Source organism: Elephas maximus, chromosome 11, assembly GCF_024166365.1.
Source record: "Elephas maximus indicus isolate mEleMax1 chromosome 11, mEleMax1 primary haplotype, whole genome shotgun sequence".
NCBI classification, from domain to species: domain Eukaryota; kingdom Metazoa; phylum Chordata; class Mammalia; order Proboscidea; family Elephantidae; genus Elephas; species Elephas maximus.
The window spans coordinates 30,149,905-30,171,965 of NC_064829.1; the positions used below are offsets into that span (position 1 = coordinate 30,149,905).

The window sequence follows — 22,061 nt, forward strand, 5'->3', positions numbered from 1 at the left end:
TTAACCCTTCTAAGCCTAGACTTACTCTCTATAAACCCGGGGTCATTATACCTGCCCAGCAGCTCCACAGGAGGAAGACCCTGGCAGTTTTCTCCCGAGAAGATTATAGTCATAAAAGCCCTATGAGGCAGCTCTGCTCTGTCACATCGGGTCACGATGAGTTGAAAGTCAACTTGACAACACCTAACAACAACAACACCACCAATCTCAAGGTCCCTAGGTGGCACCAATGGTTTGTGCTGGACTACTAACCTAAAAGTTGGCTGTTCAAACCCACCCAGAGGTGCCACTAAAGAAATCTTATATCTGGTGGTACAAGATTACATAAAGATGACAGCCGAGAAAACTCTGTGGAGCAGTCCTACTCCGTGACACACAGGATTGCCACGAGGTGGAGCTGGCTCAGCTGCAGCAGGCCTGGTTTTTTGTTTGGGATACCTATCTCACATGTTTTAGCAAATTGCTAAATCTGACCCTCAATTTTCTCATCAGTTAAGAGGGGTTGATAATGCTTTCCTTGCAGGGAAGAGACGTTCTGGCTCTTAGAGAGCCTGGGCACAGAGGCCCCTCCGTGAGCCCCATGTGTGCTTCTCAGACAGACCTGAGGGTCAGGGAAGGGCTTGTGTTCTGAAGGAGGGAAGTCTGTGCCAGTGACTTCATGTCCCGAGTTGCCCCGTGGAAACTGTGGGGATCCCTAATATGCAAAAACCGATCTAGTGAAAGACTAAAGTTGAGGGGGCAGGAGTAGTTGTCCCTCTCAGTTACCAGCCTCTTTCCTGCTTACTCCTGGGTGGGGAGGCTTCACTCCCCACTGCTCCAGCCAGTTAACCAGCGGTCATTGAGTTGACTCCAACTCATGGCGACCCCGTGTATGTCAGAGTAGAACTGTGCACCATGGGGTTTTCAGTAGCTGATTTTTTGGAAGTAGATCACCAGGCCTTTCTTTCAAGGTGCCTCTGGGTGGACCCGAACTTCTAACCTTTCAGTTAGCAGCCAGTGTGCTGTTTACATCACCCAGAAACTCTCCTCACTGCTCAAGCTGACCTTTATGACACTAATCTCTCCTTTTAAAGAAACAGCAGCTGCAGATGCTGCCCCAGCTGCGCATTCCCCAGCCTTCTCTCCCTCTGGCCTCTTCCCCACAGCTTCCTATCCCCTATTCCCTACCCTCTATCACCTCATCCCTTCATCTGCTCCCCTACCTGCTCTGCTTTTCCACCAGCTTTGCCCCGCTCCCCTTTCATCCCTTCGGAGCCCATTTCTCTTTCATCTCCCAGCTCATGCAACGTGATGAGTTATCTGTGCTTCTTCTGATGATCCAACCCTCATATCTTTCCTTCCAACAGGAAGTTATATGTAATAAATTTTTAAAATCAACATTTTGAAAGCACAGGTGACTTAGAAAAAAAGTCATCAGTAAATATAATTTTAAAATTATGCTAGTCCCAAATATTGCAGCAGATTATGTTTTCAGAAGTTGCAAGATTGGAGGTATTCTTTACTGTTCTCATTCTGATTTATGTTCTAGCACTTTTTAAAAAAACTCTCCTTTAAAACCCTGGTGGAGTAGTGGTTAAGAGCTATAGCTGCTAGCCAAAAGGTCAGCAGTTCAAATTCACCAGGTATTCCTTGGAAACCCTTTGGGGCAGTTCTACTCTGCCCTATAGGGTTGCTATGAGTAGGAATTGACTCAATGGCATTTTGTTTTTTAAACATTGTGCCAATATTTCAACCCTTTGGTGGATGCATTAAAATGCTGCTGAGCTCTCTGCCTTGCCCTCCCAACCACCAGCAATGAAGAGTCGCAGCTACAGGATCAGCATGTACTGCGATTACAATCCACTGCTGCCTTTTGGGGGTGTTAGTCTTTTCTAAAAGTTGCTTTAAGGAACAGCTCTCCCGCAAAGCAAATGTCACGTCTGATAACCAAGCCCACATATGTCAAGTGCTTTAATTCTGTAGCAAGAGCTAACATCCATCTTAAATTGGCCAACTTTTTTCTCCAAACCTCTGCACTAGCACACAGACATATCAAGAGAAATATTGAGCTCTGTCATCATCTCTTTGGTTTAACAAACATAGATTTCTCTTTCATTTTGAAGAACGTAGCTCTCAAGGCAACTTGCCAATCTGAAGAATAAATGTGTATTTCAGTGTCACTCAGTCTCTCACTATTAAAAAGCAAGGAGAAGGAGCACTGTATTTTTTCCCTCCACTTCGAGGTTTGGCCTCTGAATTTTCCATTTATCATTCAGTTCAATTCATTTACTATTTACTGAGTGCCTCCTAAGCACTAGGCACTGGGGATATAGCTCTCAGCAGGGCAGAGCCAGTCCTGGCTCCTGTCTAGTGTGCATTTAGACATAAACACAAGGAGCAGATGAGGGCTTATTGATACCCACACCTCGCACCACTTCTCGGTGCATCTGTAAGCCACACGTAACTGGAAGCATGAAATGCCCACTGCTGTATCCCCGTGCCCAGCACAGTGCCTTGTACATAATACGCACTCCCTAAGTATTTGTTAAATGGATGGGTGGGTGGATGGGTGGATGGGTGGATGGATGGATGGATGGATGGCTGTGAATTTTCGTAGAAAGTGGTTCAGTGGTAGAAGTCTTGCCTTCCATTCAGGACATCCAGGTTTGATTACTGGCCAGTGTACTTCATGCACAGCCACCGCCTGTCTGTCATTGGAGGCTTGCATGTTGCTATGATGCTCAATAGGTTTCAGCAGAGCTTCTAGACTAAGACGGGCTAGGAAAAAAGGCCTGGCCATCTACTTCAGGAAATCAGCCAGTGAAAACATGGCTCATAATGATCCAATCCTGTTGTGCATGGGGTCACCATGAGTTGGGGGTGACTCGATGATGACTAACAACAACAAAGCTTGCTTAGCCAGCTGTGCATATGACGTGTAACCATCATACAACTGTTAACTTCCTTTCACTGCTTTTAGTAAAAGATATTTGCCTAATCTATTCCATCATGTTGTTAGGTGCTGTCGAGTTGATTCCAACTCATAGCGACCCTATGTACAACAGAATGAAACACTGCCTAGTCCTGCACCAACCTCACAATCATTGCTATGTTGAGCTCATTGTTGCAGCCACAGTGTCAATCCACCTCATTGAGGGTCTTCCTCTTTTTTGCTGACCCTATGCTTTACCAAGCGTGATGTCCTTCTCCAGGAACTGGTCCCTCCTGATAACATGTCCAAAGTATGTGAGATGAAGTCTTGTCATCCTTGCTTCTAAGAAGCATTCTGGCTGTACTGGCAGCCCACAGTATATTTAATATTCTTCGCCAACACCGTAATTCAAAGGCATTAATTCTTCTTTGGTCTTCCTTATTCATTGTCCAGTTTTGACATGCATATAAGGGGATTGAAAATACCATGGCTTGGGTCAGGCGCACCTTAGTCCTCAAAGTTCCATCATAGGTGGAGTATATCAGAGTGCTAGCATGTAAGGACAGGCGGAAGAAGGCATATCCGTACTTTGTGCCTTTGTGTTAAATATGTTGAACAGAAAGAAAATGTTTATCAGATGCTTAAATGACATTCCTGTTATTCCATTTGTCTTTCCACCTCCCTTCACAGCTTCCATCTCCACAAATGTGTACAGACTGTGACACATATGCATTGGGCTTAAAAAGTACAGGCGTGTTTCTTCTTGCCATGCACTGTGACTTACACCAATGGCTAAGTTCTGCTGTAGAAGTTCTTTAGTATCACCCCAGGCAGTAAGGAAATTATAGAACAAAATGTTCAACAGTTGGAATATAATGTCTTTTAAACGTTCCCAAAGAGACAGGTCATGTAATCAGTACATGTCTCTGTTCATGCATGTGAAAAATGAGGATTTGGGTGTTTGCTCCCTGCTCTCCCAGCTCTGAGGTTCAGAGAAACACTTTTAAAAAACCTCTGTTTTCCTCCTTTGCCTTTTGCTCTCTTTTCCTCCCAGGTCACAGTTTGCTTTGGATGTGCAGACGACATCATCCAGAGGGCTCGTGTTTTACACGGGGACAAAGAACTCCTTTATGGCTCTTTATCTTTCAAAAGGACACCTGGTCTTTGCGTTAAGAACAGAAGGGAAAAAACTGAAACTCAAAAGCAAAGAGAAATGCAACGACGGGAAATGGCACACGGTGAGAGCTAAGGCTGAGCTAGTACCTCCAGGTGGTGCAAAATTCAGTGTTTGAGTAGCTGGGAAGAACCAGCTGGAAAGATGAGCCCCAGGGTTCTTCCCAGGCACAAAGGTGCAAAGTGCTAGGAGTGGCTGGAGTGGTTGAAGTACTGAGCCCACCAATATCTCAGCCTGCTACACATGCCGTGAGTTGTCCCTGCACATGTTGTCCTAATGCCAAGATGGGCTTTACTTCCTGCTTCCTCTCTAAACCCCCGGGGCTGCCTCATTCCCCTTGCCTACTCCCACACTGCTTCCTGGGCAATTTCTCTCCTCCAGGGCCCATTTCCAGGCCTCCCATAGCACAGGCTTAATGACCCACTTTCCTAGTATCCCGCCTCCTTTCTAAAGGCATCCAGATTTAAAGAAACACAGTTGAAGGCAAGAAGGGACCTAGCTATATATATTTTTCTGATGAGAAAACTAGATCTCAGAAAAATTAAGTGACCTACCAAGTTGCACTCAGACATTCAAAAAATACTTAATTTATATGCTCTCCTGTAGCATATAAACAAAAATAGCAAGTATACTATCGGAAACTGATAAGGGCTTTAAGAAAATAAAGCAAGGTAAGACAATAACAAAGACCATTTTCAATAGGCTAGTCAAGGAGGGTATCCTACAAGAAGTGACAGTCATACAGAATTATGGGAAAGGTATTCCAGGCAGAGGGAACAGCAAGCACAAAGACCTGGAGGTGGGAATTAGCTGAATGAACAAAATAGAAAATAAGAAATGGGTATAGAGAGGCTAGGCCTAGATCATGTAAGACATGAAGGCCATGCTAAGGACTTTGGGTTTTATTCTGAGTGTCTCTGAAGCCTTTGGAAAGTCTTAAATAGGACAGTTACTGAACAGATTTATATTCTTTAAACTCTCTCTAGCTGAAGGGACAAAAAGGAGGGAAGAAGAGAAGTGGGTAGACCAGATAGATGCTATTGCCTTTGCTTAGCAAGGCCATGCTTTAGATGGAGAGAAGTGGACCCCTCTGGGAGAGGTTCCAAAGGTAGAACCAAGAGGGCTTGCTGATGGATTGGAGTGTGAAAGAAAGAAAGGCATCAATAACATGTCCCGTGATTTTGGATCTGCAACTGGATCAGTGGTGGGGCCTTTACTGAGATGGAGAGGATGGAGTGGAGGTGAGTGTGGCCAGGGAAAAGCAGTTTAGAACTAGGGAAGACTAGAAGTGCTGTTGTGAACATGGTAAGACTGAGTTGCCTGTTAGACATTCAGGCCCATGTGTCAGTAGGCAGTAGAGGCCAGAAGTCCCATCTGAGCGTGTACACTGGGAAGACATTAGAGAATAGTCTCATAACCATCTGACAGTTGGGATCCTCTTTTTAGAGGAGAAATAGCCACTTTCCCCTTGCACAGTAGCCCTGATCAAGGGCAAGAGTGACTTTCCCTCCTCTCAACTCTACACAAACTACTTCTTCTCCTTTGTTATATGGTATTTCTTTATTTATGTGCCTTTGGCTTTTCATTTGGTTGTTTTTAGGATAAGTTTCCATCACAGCAATTATATCTTTTTATCAGTTTGTTTTTGAGCAATAGGTAGCAGATTTTTAGTTCACTTTTTTGAATACCTAACAAAATATAATGTGATAGTGACGACAATGAATATTAGGGAGGAAAATGTTTTTTTAAAGCTATTTGAGGGGACAGAAAAACTTTTTTTTTTTTTTTTTAATTTCCCGTCACCACTAATAAAAAACAGAATTAATTGTCAAGAGTAAATATGGAATCAACTTTTTTTCTTCACTTAAGGTGGTGTTTGGGCAAGATGGAAAGAGGGGACGCTTGGTTGTGGATGGTCTGAGGGCCCAGGAGGGAAGTTTGCCTGGAAATTCCACCTTCAGCATCAGAACACCAGTTTACCTGGGATCGTCTCTATCAAGGAAACCAAAGGTAAATAGTTACACTTCAGAGACATTCATAAAAATAGTTGACCTTATAATAGAATCATTATAATTATATAGTCTATTCAAGAATCGCAAAATACATTCAATGACATTTTTGGGGTTTTTAAAAAATATTTTATTGTGATTTTGGAGAAAATTTACATAGCAAATTAGGTTCTCATTTAACAATTTCTATACATATTATTCAGGGACATTGGTTACACTTTTCACAGTGGGTCAACATTCTCCTTATTTCCCTTGTGGTTGTTCTGTTCCATTAGTCTAGCTTCCTTGTTCCCCCTTACCTTCTCATCTTTGGTCTAGGGTAAACGTTGACCGTTAGGTCTCATTTAGATGATTGTTGAGAGGACTGCAGTACTCATGGGTGATATTATTTATTTTATAAGCCACTCTGTCTTTTGGCTGATAAGTGACCTTGGGGAGAGATTTGAGTTCCAAGTTTCACGGTATCCCAGAGCAATAATTTCGGAGGTTTCCCTGGTCTCCACTAGTCCAGCGAGTCTGGCCTTTTTTTTTTTTATTGCGCTTTAAGTGAAAGTTTACAAATCAAGTCAGTCTCTCATACAAAAATTTATATACATCTTTCTATATGCTCCCAGTTGGTCTCCCCCTAATGAGACAGCACACTCCTTCTCTCCACCCTCTGTTTCCTTGTACCCCTCTGCCCTCTCATCTCCCCTCCAGACAGGAGCTTCCCACATAGTCTCATGTGTCTACTTGATCCAAGAAGCTCACTCCTCACCAGTATCATTTTCTATCCCATTGTCTAGTCCAATCCCTGTCTGAAGAGTTGGCTTTGGGACTGGTTCCTGTCTTGGGCTAGCAGAAGGTCTGGGGACCGTGGCCTCTGCGATCCTTCTAGTCTCAGTCTGACCATTAAGTCTGGTCTTTTTGTGGGAATTTGAGGTCTGCATCCCACTGCTCTCCTGCTCCCTCATGGGTTCTCTATCCTGTTCCCTGTCAGGGCAGACATCGGCTGTAGCCAGGCACCATCTAGTTCTTCTGGTCTCAGGCTGATGTAGTCTCTGGTTTACGTGGCCCTTTCTATCTCTTGGGCTCATAATTACTTTCTGTTGTTAGCATTCGTCATTCTCCTTTGCTCCAGGTGGGTTGAGACCAATTGATACATCTTAGATGGCCACTTGCTAGCGTTTAAGACCCCAGACGCCACTCTCCAAAGTGGGATGCAGAATGTTTTCTTAACAGATTTTATTATGCCAGTTGACCCAGATGTCCCCTGAAACCATGATCCCCAAACCCCCGCCCCTGCTACACTGGCCTTCGAAGCATTCAGTTTATTCAGGACACTTCTTGCTTTTGGTTTAGTGCAGTTGTGCTGACCTCTCCTGTATTGTGTGTTGTCTTCCCCTTCACCTAAAATAGTTCTCTTGTCTACTATCTAATTAGTGTATATCCCTCTCCCTTCCTCCCTCCCCACTCTCATAACAATCAAAGAATATTTTCTTCTCTGTTTAAACTATTTTTCGAGTTCTTATAATAGTGGTCTCAAACAACATTTGACCTTTTCCAACTGACTAATTTCACTCAGCATAATACCTTCCAGATTCCTCCGTGTTATGAAATGTTTCACGGATTCATCATTGTTCTTTTTCGATGTGTAGTATTCCATTGTGTGAATATACCATAATTAACTTATTCATTCATCTGTTGATGGGCGCCTTGGTTGCTTCTGTCTTTTTGCTATTGTAAACAGTGCTGTAGTGAACATGGGCATGCATGTATCTGTGTAAAGGCTCTTATTTCTTTATGATATAGTCCAAGGAGTGGGGTTTCTGGATCATACGGTAGTTTTATTTCTAGTTTTTTAAGGAAGCGCCAAATCAATTTCCAAAGTGTGTGTACCATTTTACATTCCCACCAGCAGTGTATAAGTGTTCTGGTCTCTCCAGAGCCTCTCCAACATTTATTATTTTGTGTTTTTTGGATTAATACCAGCCTTGTTGGAGTGAGGTGGAATCTCATCATAATTTTGATTTGCATTTCTCTAATGGCTCATTATCGTGACCATTTCCTCAAGTATCTGTTAGCTACCTGAATGTCTTCTTTAGTGAAGTGCCTGTTCATATCCTTTGCCAATTTTTTAATGGAGTTATTTGTCTTTTTGTAGTTGAGTTTTTGTAGTCTCATGTAGATTTTAGAGATCAGACGCTGATCGGAAATGTCATAGCTAAAAACTTTTTCCCAGCCTGTAGGTAATCTTTTTATTCTTTTGGTGAAGTCTTTGGATGAGCATAGGTGTTTGATTTTTAGGAGCTCCCAGTTATCTGTTCTTTTTCAGTAATGCTTTACTTCTCCGGGGCCTCTTTCCTTTCCATGTGAAGTTGGTGAATGTTGTTGGAATTTGGATCGGAATTTCATTAAATTTATAGATCACTTTTGGTAGAATAGACATTTTTACTATGTTAAGTCTTCCTATCCATGAACAAGGTATGTTTTCCACTTATGTAGGTCTCTTTTGGTTTCTTGCAGTACTGTCTTATAGCTTTCTTTGTACAGGTCTTTTACATCTCTGGTAAGATTTATTCCTAAGTGTTTTATCTTCTTGGGAGCAATTGTAAATGGTATTGATTTGGTGATTTCCACTTCAGTGTTCTTTTTGGATTCCTGTAGTTGTATGTTCATTTTGTAACCTGATACTTTGCTGAACTCTTGTATTAGTTTTGGTAGTTTTCTTGAGGATTCTTGACGGTTTTCTGTGTATAAGATCATGTCATCTGCAAATAGAGGTACTTTTAATTCTTCCTTACCAATCTGGATGGCCTTTGTTTCTTTATTTAGCCTAATTACTCTGGCTAGGATCTCCAGCACAATGTTGAATAACAGTGGTGATAATGGGCATGCTTGTCTGGTTCCTGATCTGTCTCCATTTAGGATGATGTTGGCTGTTGGCTTTGTATGAATGCCCTTTATTATGTTGAGGAATTTTCCTTCTATTCCTATTTCGCTGCAAGTTTTTATCATGAGTGGGTGTTGAACTTTGTCAAATGCCTTTCCTGCATTGATTGATAAGATCATGTGGTTCTTGTCTTTTATTTGTATGACGGATTTCATTCGTTGTTTTTCTAATGTTGAACCATCCCTGCATACCTGGTATGAATCCCACTTGGTCATGGTGAACTATTTTATTGATATGTTGTTCAATTCTATTTGCTAGAATTTTGTTGAGAAGTTTTGCATCTAAGTTCATGAGGGATATAGGTCTATAACTTTCTTTTTTTGTGGAATCTTTACCTGGTTTTGGTATCAGGTATCATAGAATGAGTTTGGGAGTATTCCTTCCTTTCCTATGCTCTGAAATACCTTTAGCAGTAGTGGTGTTAACTCTTTTCTGAAAGTTTGGTAGAACTCTGCGGTGAAGCCCTCCGGGCCAGGGCTTTTTTTTGTTGGGAGTTTTTGATTACCTTTTCAATCTCTTCTTTTGTTATGAGTCTCTTTAGTTGTTCTACCTCTGTTTGTGTTAGTTTAGGTAGGTAGTGTGTTTCTAGAAATTCATCCATTTCTTCTAGGTTTTCAAATTTGTTAGAGTACAATTTTTCCTAGTAATCTGATATAATTCCTTTAATTTCAGTTGGATCTGCTGTAATATCACCCATCTCATTACTTATTCATATTATTTGCTTCCTCACTTTTTTTTTTTTGTCAATTTGGCCAATGGTTTATCAATTTTGTTATTTTTTTTCACTGAACCAGCTTTTGTTCTTCTTAACTCTTTCAATTGTTTTTCTGTTCTCTATTTCATTTAATTCTGCTCTAATTTTTATTTTGCTTTCTTCTGGTGCCTAAGGGTTTCTTTTATTTCTCTCTATTTGATCAATTTGTAGGGATATTTCTTTGATTTTGGCCCTTTCTTCTTTTTCTCTGTGTGCATTTATTGATATAAATTGACCTCTTAGCACTGCTTTAGCTGTATCCCAAAGGTTCTGATAGGAAGTGTTTTCATTCTCATTGGAGTCTATGAATTTCTTTATTCCATCCTTCATGTCTTCTATAACCCAGTCATTTTTAAGTAGGGTATTGTTCAGTTTCCAAGGGTTTGATTTCTTTTCCCTGCTTTTTCTCTTATTGGTTTCTACTTTTACGGCCTTATGGTCAGAGAAGATGCTTTGTAGTATTTCAGTGTTTTGGATTCTGTTAAGGCTTGCTTTATGACCCAATATGTGATCTATTCTAGAGAATGTTCCATGTGCACTAGAAAAGAAAGTATACTTGGCTGCTGTTGGGTGGAGTGTTCTGTATATGTCTATGAGGTCAAGTTGATTGATTGTGGCATTTAGATCTTCCATGTCTCTTTTGAGCTTCTTTCTCGATGTCCTGTCCTTCACTGAAAGTGGTATGTTGAAGTCCCCTACTATAATTGTGGAGCTATCTCACTTTTCGATGCTGTTAGAGTTTGTTTTATGTATCTCGAAGCCCTGTCATTGGGTGTATAAATATTTAATATGGTTATATCCTCCTGGTATATTGCCCCTCCTGCTCTTTTTTGATTGTTGATTGCTTGATATATTTTTTCCATCCTTTGAGTTTTAGTTTGTGTCTCTAAGCCTAAGGTATGTCTCTTGTAGGCAGCATATAGACGGATCGTGTTTTTTTTATCCACTCTGCTACTCTGTCTCTTTATTGGTGCATTTAGTCCATTTACATTCAGTGTAATTATGGATAGGTATGAGTTTAGTGGTGTCATTTTGATGTGTTTTTTTGTGTGTTGTTGACAGTTTCTTTTTCCCACTTAAGTTTTTGTGCTGAGTACTTTATCATTATATATTGTCTTTTCCTCTTATTCATTGTTGTTAATTTTGTTTTTGATGAGTCTTTTTTTTTTTTTTGTATTTTATTTTGATGAGTAGGATTGTTAGTCTCCTTTGTGGTTACCTTAATATTTATCCCTATTTTTCTAAGTTTAAACCTAACTTTTATTTCTTTATATTGCCTTGCCTTCATCTCCATATGAAAGATCTATGACTACATTTCTTAGTCCCTTTTTATTGTTTTAATGCTGTCTTAAAAAAAAATTTTTTTTTCTTTTACATAATGACATTACTGCTTCTGTTTTGAGCATTTTTTTATCTTGATTTATTTTTGTGATTTTGCTGTCTGGTTGACATCTGGTTGCTCTATCCTGTGTTGTAGTCTTGGGTTGATATCTGATATTATTGATTTTCTAACCAGAGAACTCCCTTTAGTATTTCCTGTAGTTTTGGTTTGGCTTTTAGGAATTCCCTAAACTTCTGTTTATCTGGAAATGTCCTAATTTCGCCTTCATATTTGAGAGACAGTTTTGCTGGATATATGATTCTTGTCTGGCAATTTTTTTCCTTCAGTGCTTTATGTATGTTATCCCATTGCCTTCTTGCCTGCATGGTTTCTGCTGAGTAGTCTGAGCTTATTCTTACTGACTCTACTTTGTAGGTGACTTTTCTTTTATTCCCAGCTGCTCTTAAAATTCTTTCTTTATCTTTGGTTTTGGAAAGTTTGATTATAACATGTCTTGGTGACTTTCTCTTGAGATCTACCTTATGTGGAGTTTGATGAGTATCTTGGATAGATATCTTCTCATCTTTCACAATATCAGGGAAGTTTTCTGCCAACAATTCTTCAACAATTCTTTCTGTTTTTCTGTTTTCACTCCCTGTTCTGGTACACCAATCACTCAGGTTATTTCTCTTTAGAGTGCCCCACATGATTCTTAGGGTTTCTTCATTATTTTTAATTCTTTTATCTGATTTTTTTTTTCAAATATTTTATTGCCAAGTGTTTTGTCTTCAGTCTCACTAATTTTGCCTTCCACTTCCTCAATTCTGCTCCTCTGACTTTCTACTGAGTTGTCTAATTCTGTAATTTTATTGTTAATCTTCTGAATTTCTGATTGCTGTCTCTCTATGGATCCTTGCAGCTTATTAAATTTTTCATTATGTTCTTGAATAACCTTTTTAATTTCTTCAACTGATTTATCTGTGTGTTCCTTTGCTTGTTATACGTATTGCCTGATCTCCCCCTTCCTGATCTTGTTCCTGATGCCTTGAAGAGTTCTGTATGTTAATCTTTTGTATTCTGTATCTGGTAATTCCAGAATGCACCTTCATCCAGAAGATCCCTTGATTCTTTGTTTTAAGGGCTTGTTGAAGCAATCATGGTCTGCTTCTTTATGTGATTTGGTATTGACTATTTTTTTTTTGTCTCCAAGTCAGCTATAAGTTATTGTATTAGTTTATTTTATGTTTGCTTACTGTATCCCAGCTTCTTGATTTGTTTTGTTTTGATATGTGCAAATAGGTTGCTTGAGTGAGCTAACTTGACTGTTTTCGCCTTTGAAACGCTAACATCCTGTCACCAGGTGGCTAAAGCTGATAATCAGGTATATGAGCCTAGGAGTCCATTCATTTTCTTATATGGATTCAGCTCAGGTGTCCAGGTAGTTGTTCATCACATGTGTGGTACAGGTTCTGTCCTATATTCTTAGAGGGGCAGGGGTGATTGGTGCAGGTACAGGTATCTGGTTGCAGCAAGGAGTCATCCTGTGAACAAGGCACGGGGCTGACAACCATCCCCCGAGTGTCTGTGAGGAAAGTGAGTCCCTGTTCCCTAGACCACACATGTGGGTGGGTTCTGCAGACAGACTACGGGCACCCAATATTTTTGGTTGTAAGGTAGGAGGTACCAGTTATCCTTGGACCTCTGTTGTGGGTGGCTGGGTGACGTGAGAGGAGCCACCAGTCCTTATGCCCCTGATATGGGTAGGTGAGGACCCTGTTTAATAGGCAAAGCCGGGTCAAACATCAAACACCCACCTCTCTACTGCACAGCTGAAACAGTTGTAGTCTGCTAACAAGGGCCTATTCTCCTGAAATAGGCCCACACGGGTTACACAGTGGGGAAAGGTATTCAAAGTCCACGGACCATTTATGCTTGAACAGGAGCCACTTCTGTCCTAGCTCACCAGGTTAGTGGAGCTGGCAGATTACCTTTTCCCCCAATTGTGAATGTATTTCTTCTCCAAGGCTGGGAGAATAACTCAGGATGCTCAGCAGAACCTATCTCAGGCCCAGGGAAATCGACAGCCACTGAAGCCGCCTTGGAGGTTGGGGACGCAGTAAAATATACGCAAGGACTTAGCTTTTACTGAGAGCATCATTCTTCTCTGGGTCTGGAGGTGTGAGTAGGCTGTGTGGCTGGCTGCCTCTCCCTGAGGAAACTGCGTCTGAAATGCTACCGCCATCACACTGCAGTTGCTCCCAAGAATGGTGCCGAGGGTTCCCAGCAATTCACATCCGGCAACTCCTCTCCACTTCTGAACTGTCTCTGCCTCTCCCTGCTACTCAGTCCATTTTCTAACTTTGCCCTTGATGTTCAGGGCTCCTAGCTTGTCATAAATATAATCATTTCACTTGTTTTTTCGGGTCTTTGTTGTAAGAGGGATCACAAGAAGCATCTGACTACTCTACCACCTTTGTCCCACCCCCTGAGTCTGGCCTTTTTTAGGAATTTGAGTTCTGTTTTACATTTTTTCCCATTCTATTTGGGACCATCTATTGTGTCCCTGGTTGGAATGGTTAGTAGTGGTAGCCAGGCACCATCTAATTCTTCTGGTCTCACGGTAGGTGAGGCTGTGGTTCATGTAGGCTTTTAGTCCTGTAGACTAGTTTCTTCTTTGATTCTTTGGTTTTCTTTCTTTTTTGCTCCAGACACGTAGAGAACAATAGTTGTATCTAAGATGGCCCTCACAAGATTTTAAGACTCCAGACGCTACTCACCAAACTAGGATGTGGAACATTATCTTTATGAGCTATGGTATGCCAATTGACCAAGTTGCCCCCCAAAACTATGCTCCTAAGCTTCAAACGCGGTAACCCGATCCCGTGAGCTCTTTGATTATGTCTAGGGAGTATCCATAACTGTGCCCCCATGTGCTTTATTTTATGTATGAATATATATATATGCAACACATACAAACATGTATATACATTTGCACATCGGCACAGAAACACCTATACAAGTGCACCCATATATTCATATGTGCTTACCTAAACATATATAAGCATACATGTTTACCTATGTAGCCACACACATATTTTCTGGTTGTTATTACTATTGTTGCGAAAGTGTATATGTTGTGACTTTTACCAAAATTGTACCTTATCAGTGTGTACTTCTTAGTGTCATCTCTTACCTTGGTCAAATTGTGCTCACTTCACGTTTTTCAGTTTTGCCTTACCCATCACAAAAACTAACGAGTGTCTACCATCTAGAAAGTGATTCCCCTTCCGTCTCCCTCCCATCCCTGGTAACCACCAAAGAATGTTGCTTTCTGTATGTATACCTATTATTGTCTTTTTATAATAGTGAGATGACACAGTATTTGTCTTTTGGTGATTGACTTATTTCAGTCAGTATAATGTCTTCCAGATTTATCCACATTATAGTATATTTTGAGAAGTCATCATTATTCTTCATGGCTGCATAGTATTCCATTGTGTGTATGTATGTACTGCAGTTTGTTTATCCATTCATCTGTTGATGGGCAGTTAGGTTATTTCATCTTTTTGCTATTGTGAATAATACACAGTGAACATAGGTGTGCATATATCTGTTTGTGTCAGTAGCTTTAGTTTTCTAGGGTATATACGTAGGAGTGGGATCCCTGAATCATAGAGTATTTCTATTTCTAGCTTTCTTAGGACGTACCATACCATTTTCCATAGTGTTTGAACCAATTTACAGTCCCACCAGCAGTGGAACAGGGTTCCAGTCTCCCTGCAACCTCATCAGCAGTTTTTGTTTTCTGATTTTTTTTTTCAGCACCATTTTTGTAGGAGTGAAATGGTATCTCATTGTAGTTTTGATTTGCATCGGTTTGATGCCTAATGATCTTGAGCATCTTTTCATGTGTTTGTTGGCCACTTGGAATATCCTCTTTGGTGAGGTATTTGTTCATGTCCTTTGCCCATTGTTTGATTGGGCTGTTTGTTGTTGAGTTGTTGAAGCTTTCTATGTATATTCCATATATTTTAGAGATTAAATCCTTATCAGATATATCATTCCCAAATATTTTTTCCCAATCTGTAGGTTTCAGTGACCTTTTAACATGTGTGATTGATGTCCACAGAGAGGTACTCATCCCCCCACTCCAAATCCCCTCTTCTTTTAACTCCTTTTTTTTCTTCTCAGAATTTTTTCATTGTGGTAAATATATATGTAACAAAACACTTGACATCTCAACGATCTTCACGTGTACAGTTCGGTGATATTAATTATGTTCATTATGTTGTTTGACCATCACCCTTATCCTGGCCCACTTGAGTTCCTGCATTTTACCATCACCCTTTACAGAAGCTCAGTGTCCCCTAAGCGTTGAGCCGTCCTTTCCCCTTTCCTTCCACCTGCCCATGGTAACCACTAATGAATATTGGTCTTGCCTTTTCTAGATATTTCATATAAGTGGAATCATACAATATTTGTCCTTTCGTGACTGACTTATTTCACTCAGCATGATGCCTTTACCAGCCCCTTATTTTTAAGGTGCAGGTTCATAGACCTGAATACAAAGCATCTCTGTGGCTTTGTAAACATGAATCTCTTAGCTTCTTTTCCAGGAAATGCAAAAACAGTTGTTTTAGATTGTACGAAAAGGTTTTTTGGGTTAAGATAATGTTTTCCTAGTAATTTGTGCTGCCTTCACCATCTTTGCCATCTGCGGGTAAAATAGTTACTTAATAGTTTGTTCTCAATCAACTTGCTATTTTATTTAAATTGGTTTTAAAAGGAACTTTTTATTATAAATGAAAATCAATTCTCCCTTACCATAAATAGTAGGTAACCATAAAAATATATGAAAACAAAGCAATGTATTAAAGTCTAGCTAGCTAGCATGTGTGGCCTCTTCTTCCTTCATTTGGAAAAGAAGGAGATTGAGAAGCATTCAAGACATATTAACACTGAACTAAAATCTGTTCCTTGTCCTAATCAGAAGGATGGAGAGAGAATTGAAAAGGAATAGCTTTATATATGCTTTAATGTTAGTTAATGTCTGAAATAGCATAAAAATATCTCAAGAACCAAACTTGGGTAACGTTGGCTGAGGGAAACTCACAGCTCCCTATATCTCCAGGGAGGAGGGGTGCTTACCTAGATTTGTCAAATTCAAAGGTTCTGATGAGTCACAGTTCCAGGGATGGTGCTGGTGAGTGCCTCTCCCTCTGCCTCTCCTTCTTGCTACCAGAGCAGTAATTGCCCCTGAATTACATGGGGCGGCCTCACCCACCTGTCTTTCTTCTCTGAGATTTGCCTTTTCCCACAAAGTTAGGCAAGATGATTTTATCCACAGCTCAGGCCTATGAGCTATCCTTCACCTAAATGCAATGGCAAATGCTCACCTGGTCTTGACCCTTTTTTCTGGAGCTGGTGGCACGTTCTGGTCTGATGTTTGTGTGCAATGAGGGAGGTAAGACCAAGATACAGATCTGGGTCTTGAAATGGAAGTAGTCACAGCAGGTCTTTCCACCAGCTTGGATTCTAGACATTTGGGCTGACCTAACTTAGGTCAAGATAGTCTCCACAGGGCCCCCAACCTGGCCCACTTGAGTTTTCCAGTGGGGTTTGGGCCAAGGCCACAGTAAGTAAAAAAGTAGTATTTTGCTTTACCTCAACCTCTGCACCTATTTCCTTCTCAGAGAGGTCACAGGTTGGGATGACTATTCAAGGGCACAATTCATTTGACCTGGATAATTTCTCTTAAAACTCCATTCAGTGGGGGCACAGTTATGGAGGGTTCCTAGACATATCAAAATAACTCATGGGATTGGTTTACTGGATCAAAAGGCTTGGGACCATAGTCTCAAGGGACAACTTCGTTGATTGGCATAATGTAGTTCACAAAGACAATGTTCTACATCAGAGTTTGGTGAGTAGCATCTGAGGTCTTCAAAGCTTGAAAGCAGCCATCTAAGATACGACAATTGGCCTGTGCTTACATGGAGCAAAAGAGCATAAAGGAAATCAAAGGCTCAAAGAAGAAACTATCCCATGGGACTAATAGCTCACACGAGCCACAACTTCTTCAAACCTGAGACCAGAACTAGATGGTGTCTGGCAATCAGTACGAACCGTTCTGACCAGGGACACAATAGAAGGTTCTCATTAGAATGGGAGGAAAATGTGAAACAAAACTCAAATTCCTAAAAAAGGCCAGACCTACTGAACCAATAGAAACTAGAGGAATCTTTGAGACTGTCACCCTAAGATACTTTTTGAACTTGAAATTGAAGCTATTTCTGCAGGATACCTTTCAGCCAAATAATAGATTGGCTTGTCAAATAAACAGTATCACCCATGAGTAAAGTGACCCCCTAAACAATTAACCATATGAGACCAAATGGTCAACAGTTACCCAAAAGCAAAGATGAGATGGCAAGGAGGAGAAGGGAAGCTAGATTAATGGACACAGAACAAACAGAACTGAAATAATGAGAATGTTGGCACATTGTAAAAATTGTAACCAATGGCACAGAACAATTCGTATAAAAATTGTTAAAGAGGAACCTAATTTGCTGTGTAAACTTTCACTTAAAACACAATAAAATATTATTTAAAAAAAAATTCTTTTGAACCCACCCAGCATCCTAGCATCTGGGGCAATCAGTAGCACCCCATTTGCAACGTTCTTTACAAGCCAAGGTTCTTTTTACAGCTCTCCTTCAGCCAGAGGACACAAAACATTGTATTATCCCTCCCCATATCCTTTCCAATGGCGGGCAACATCCAATAAAACAGTGCCTGCTTCTGAATACCCAAAATTACACTCAACCTTCAGGGATTGAGTGTTATCACCTCTCATGGAGAGTCTGAGCTTGGTTTCAGATATAGACTATTCATTGCACAACATGACAAGTCTTGAGAAACTAGTGGGGAGCCAAATCAGTAGCTCATCATTGACACCGGTACGATTTATATCTGTAATATCACCATTTTCTCTTAAAATTGCTATGTACCTTCCACGTAGAATTTCTGGGTCCTAAAAGCGTTTATTCTAGAAGGGAGCTTAGAGAGTCTATTCAGTGATTCTTCACCTTTTTTGAGAGTCTGATGTGCTACAGTCTTTCTCCCCAGAAAATGTGCATACAAAGAACATGTGGTATATAACTGAAAGGCTCACAGACCCCCAGAAACTCATCCCTGAGCCCCAGGTGAGGAATTCTGTTCCAAGCCAGCTTTTGCAGGCAGGGACTCCATGCCAGCCCACTGAGGATGAACACCGTGACTTATTTTTAACTCTGTGGCATTCGTGATTTGTTGGTGGTACACTGAGACCAACAGTATAGGGAGCCTTTTTACACTTTATTATTTTTGGAACTTTCTGGCCTGTTTAGCCAGTCAGCTGCCTTGCATTAAGCTATCACCCTAGCTTATGAAACCCTAGGAGGTAGTTTGTACCCACAAAGAGATGGTGAGATCTGTGAGCTGTAAGGTGAAAATTTCCCCCTAGTTGCAGATCCTTCTGTAGGATGAGGATCAGGCCAGTCACCCTGTTCTTGTTCCAGCGCTAGCTAGCAACCTCCACATTCGCCTGCCCCCTGCATACATACTTCTTGGTTTAGTGGCACCTTTAAACTGTGACCACCCACCAGACATCTGATGTCCAGGTTTTTCTTGACACTGTGGTAGGGAGCCAATGAAACAGCCCCACCTGACTCTTTGAAGCAAGAATAGTGGACCCCACTTCCTCTTTTGCCAACATACTGCCTTTACCTTGGCTACCCATCCATTTCTGAGAGCTGTGGGTAATGAAGCTTGCTTTCTCTTCTGCTTGGTTTTAGAGCCTCCCCCAAAACAGCTTTGTGGGATGCCTGAAGAGCTTTCAGTTGGATTTAAAACCCTTGGATACCCCCTCCACAAGCTTTGGGGTGTCTCCCTGCTTAGGGAGCTCTTTGGAGAAAGGCATTTATTTCTCCCAAGGAGGAGGCCATGTCATCCTAGGTAAGGAGCCATTTGGTAGAGTTTGTGTCTTTGAGTCTTAAGAACTCCATCCTTTTTCATTAGTTATGATGCTTCAACTTTTTAAAAATCTTTTTAAAGGTAATTCTGTGTTGTTGGGTCCAGAGTTTAAGCTTGTTTTCAGCATTCGCCCAAGAAGTCTCACCGGGATCCTGATACACATTGGAAGTCAACCTGAGAAGCACTTATGTGTTTATATGGAGGCAGGAAAGGTGCGTAGCAGGTGGATGGAATGGGAAGGGTGTATGGATTCACATTAGAACCTGATCCTGTTTCTGGAGACCACAGTTAATGAAGTTATGACAGAGGGTGGAATCCAGCCTTGTATTTAAGAGACCTTACTTTGGGGCTAACTTACCATTTTCCTTTAGCAAGTAATTTTATCATCATATTTTCTGTTCTTTAAAATTGGGAAAACCCAAACAAACTGGGTTGAATTTCAGCTCCACCACTTAGTTATACGCCTTAGGCAAGTTCCTTAACCGCTTCCATAGTTTCCTTATCTGTAAAATGTGAATAACAATTCTCATATCTTAGGGCTATTGGTAAGATTATAAAAAGTGACACATACTCAATACATGTAATCTTTTCTCCTCCCATTCACCCTCACCACATCTCATCTTTTATTCATAAGGATAGCTCCAGAAGTAACAGACTGGATTTTCTCACCAGTTATCCACACCGCATCACACCCACGCCTGTGGCCCACTGAATTAGGCCTTATTCTCTCTACACAACTCACCAGCCTTTCTAGCCCTGGCAGCCGCGCTGGTCACTGGGCTTCCACGCCAGCTTCCCTTGGTCTTCCACAGATTCGTTCTTCCATTCATGCTTCTGTTGCCTTATCCTTCCTGTCACCCACAGGCCTGAGTCAATATTTTATTTTCAACTACCCAGCGCCACTTATTTCCTTCTCGAAAAGTCTCCTTAAAACAAAATTCTTCCAGAAAGCCCCTCTTAATTAAGGCCTCAGGTCTAAGATTGATAACAGGCCATTTTTTCTCATCCCCATCCTTGTACAGTTTACTGAACGTGAAGGGAAAAAAATCACAGATGAAAGTAAAATAAGCACAACCCCTAGAACACTTCTTATTTAAGTTGTAGCCCTGAAGTCTGAGCTGGCCTCTGGTAACCTAGAGATGCAAACCACTGTCTGTGTGCTGGGCAGTTGAGGCAAGGCCGACTTTCCTGAGGAGGGTCTGGGGACGGTCTCCAGTGAGAGTTTGTGGATAGGAAATCACCATAAAAAGTGAACAGAAGGCCTGCTGACCTGCATGGCTAAAGTGACAGTGTTTAGCTTCAAAATCGCCAGAGAACAGGCTGCAGAGTCTAGCTGCATGCAAATTCAATGTAAATTATTTATGGATGTGCTTATTTTAGTCCTCTCGTTACATCCACCTTGAGTCAGCCCTTGGAAAGTCCTGGAGGAGACTATGACTTAGAGCATGGGAGGGGCGAGTCTGCACAATAGCATGTCGAGTGCCTGACCCCAACACATGCCCAGTACAGATACTGTCAGTTAGCGTTTCTAATTTTTTGGACGAACACCTCTCGACAAGTAATGCATTTGTTGAACTATTATAATTGAGTGGCCCTTGCAGCAGGTGTAGGCCTCAGCCAGCATTTTTGCCTTCCAAATTTTACACATCCTTCTGAACAGAACCCCTATCACATATTAACTGCTAAGGAGGATCCTCAGAGTTAATTATTCACCATTGGGCAAGGCCTAAGGGGTTGGACTAGGAGGGAATGGCTTTGCCTTTGGCAGCAGCTTCAGGCAGCCCTGGGTAGCAGCTTGCTCACCTTGAAGGAACGCAGCAGAGGGATTCTTCTGAAGCACTGGACCTCCTGTGATCGCTTGGTGGGGGAGGGGGTTAAACCAGTTGCCATCCAATCAACTTCAACTCATGGGGACACCATGTGTGTCAGAGTAGAGCTGTGCTCCACAGGGTTTTCAATGGCTGATTTTTTTGGAAGTAGATCACCAGGTGTTTCTTTCGAGGCATCTCTAGGTAGACTTGAACCTCCAACCTCTTTGTTAGCAGCTGAACACTTAACCATTTGCACCACCAAGGGACACCTGATAGGGGAGAGGAAACCAATATCTAAAATGCTCCTAGGCTGTCAGGGTGGCACGGGCTGGGAAGGGAAGGTAGCAGGGGAAAGGCAGCTCCATCCACCTTTCTGAAGGAACTAGGAAAATGCATGTGTGTTTCAGGTCACAGCCTCTGTGGACAATGGTGCAGGTGGAATTTCGACATCGGTCACACCAAAATGGTCTCTGTGTGATGGACAGTGGCACTTGGTGACAGGTATGACGTCCTGTAGTCTCTTGTTCATGCACTGAAGCGGCCCCTTCCCATCTTGACTTGAATATCCTAAATGTAACCTCAGTCCCTCAATCCGATAGAGACTGACCGGGGCCAGGGTCAGCCCACCACACTGACAGGTCACCACACCGACAGCGTATTTATACAATTCACGGTTGTGCCTCCAGTTTTCCATAACATACTGAGGTTTTTTGTTTTTTTTTTTCTTGAGCCCAGCAAATTGATAAGGTATGTTTGTTTTCTCAAGGTAGTATAACATTGTGCTTTAGATTCTGGCTCTGAAGACAAAAAGAACAGAGTTCAAATCTCCTTTCCACCCCTTTCCTTTTGTGACCTTGGACAAATTACTTAATTGCTCTTTTCCTTCAGTTTCCTTGTCTATAAAATGGAGATAAAAATAGTGTGTACATTACAGGCTTGTGAAAATAAAATGGGATAATGCATGTAAAGCACTTAGCCAATATCTGGTACATAGTGAGTGCTCAGTAAGTATTTGCTCTTACTATTATTTTAAGATATATATTTTATATAGATATTTATGTAAATATATTTTGTTAATGCAAAATACTAAGCAAACCACTGGGTGGAAAACAGGCATATCCTCTCAGATATAATCT

The 22,061-nt window shown here is 41.3% G+C and overlaps 1 protein-coding gene across 2 annotated transcripts in view; it reads left to right on the top strand.

Moving 5' to 3' along the window:
- Positions 1-22,061, top strand: part of LAMA3 (laminin subunit alpha 3) — a 323,465-nt gene that overhangs the window by 298,743 nt on the left and 2,661 nt on the right. For both annotated transcript variants that reach the window (XM_049902138.1, XM_049902139.1), the window contains 5 exons: positions 3,966-4,149; positions 5,955-6,095; positions 18,937-19,096; positions 19,196-19,326; positions 21,333-21,426. In XM_049902138.1, coding sequence (XP_049758095.1) covers positions 3,966-4,149; positions 5,955-6,095; positions 18,937-19,096; positions 19,196-19,326; positions 21,333-21,426 — 710 coding nt within the window. The remainder of the gene's footprint in view (positions 1-3,965; positions 4,150-5,954; positions 6,096-18,936; positions 19,097-19,195; positions 19,327-21,332; positions 21,427-22,061) is intronic.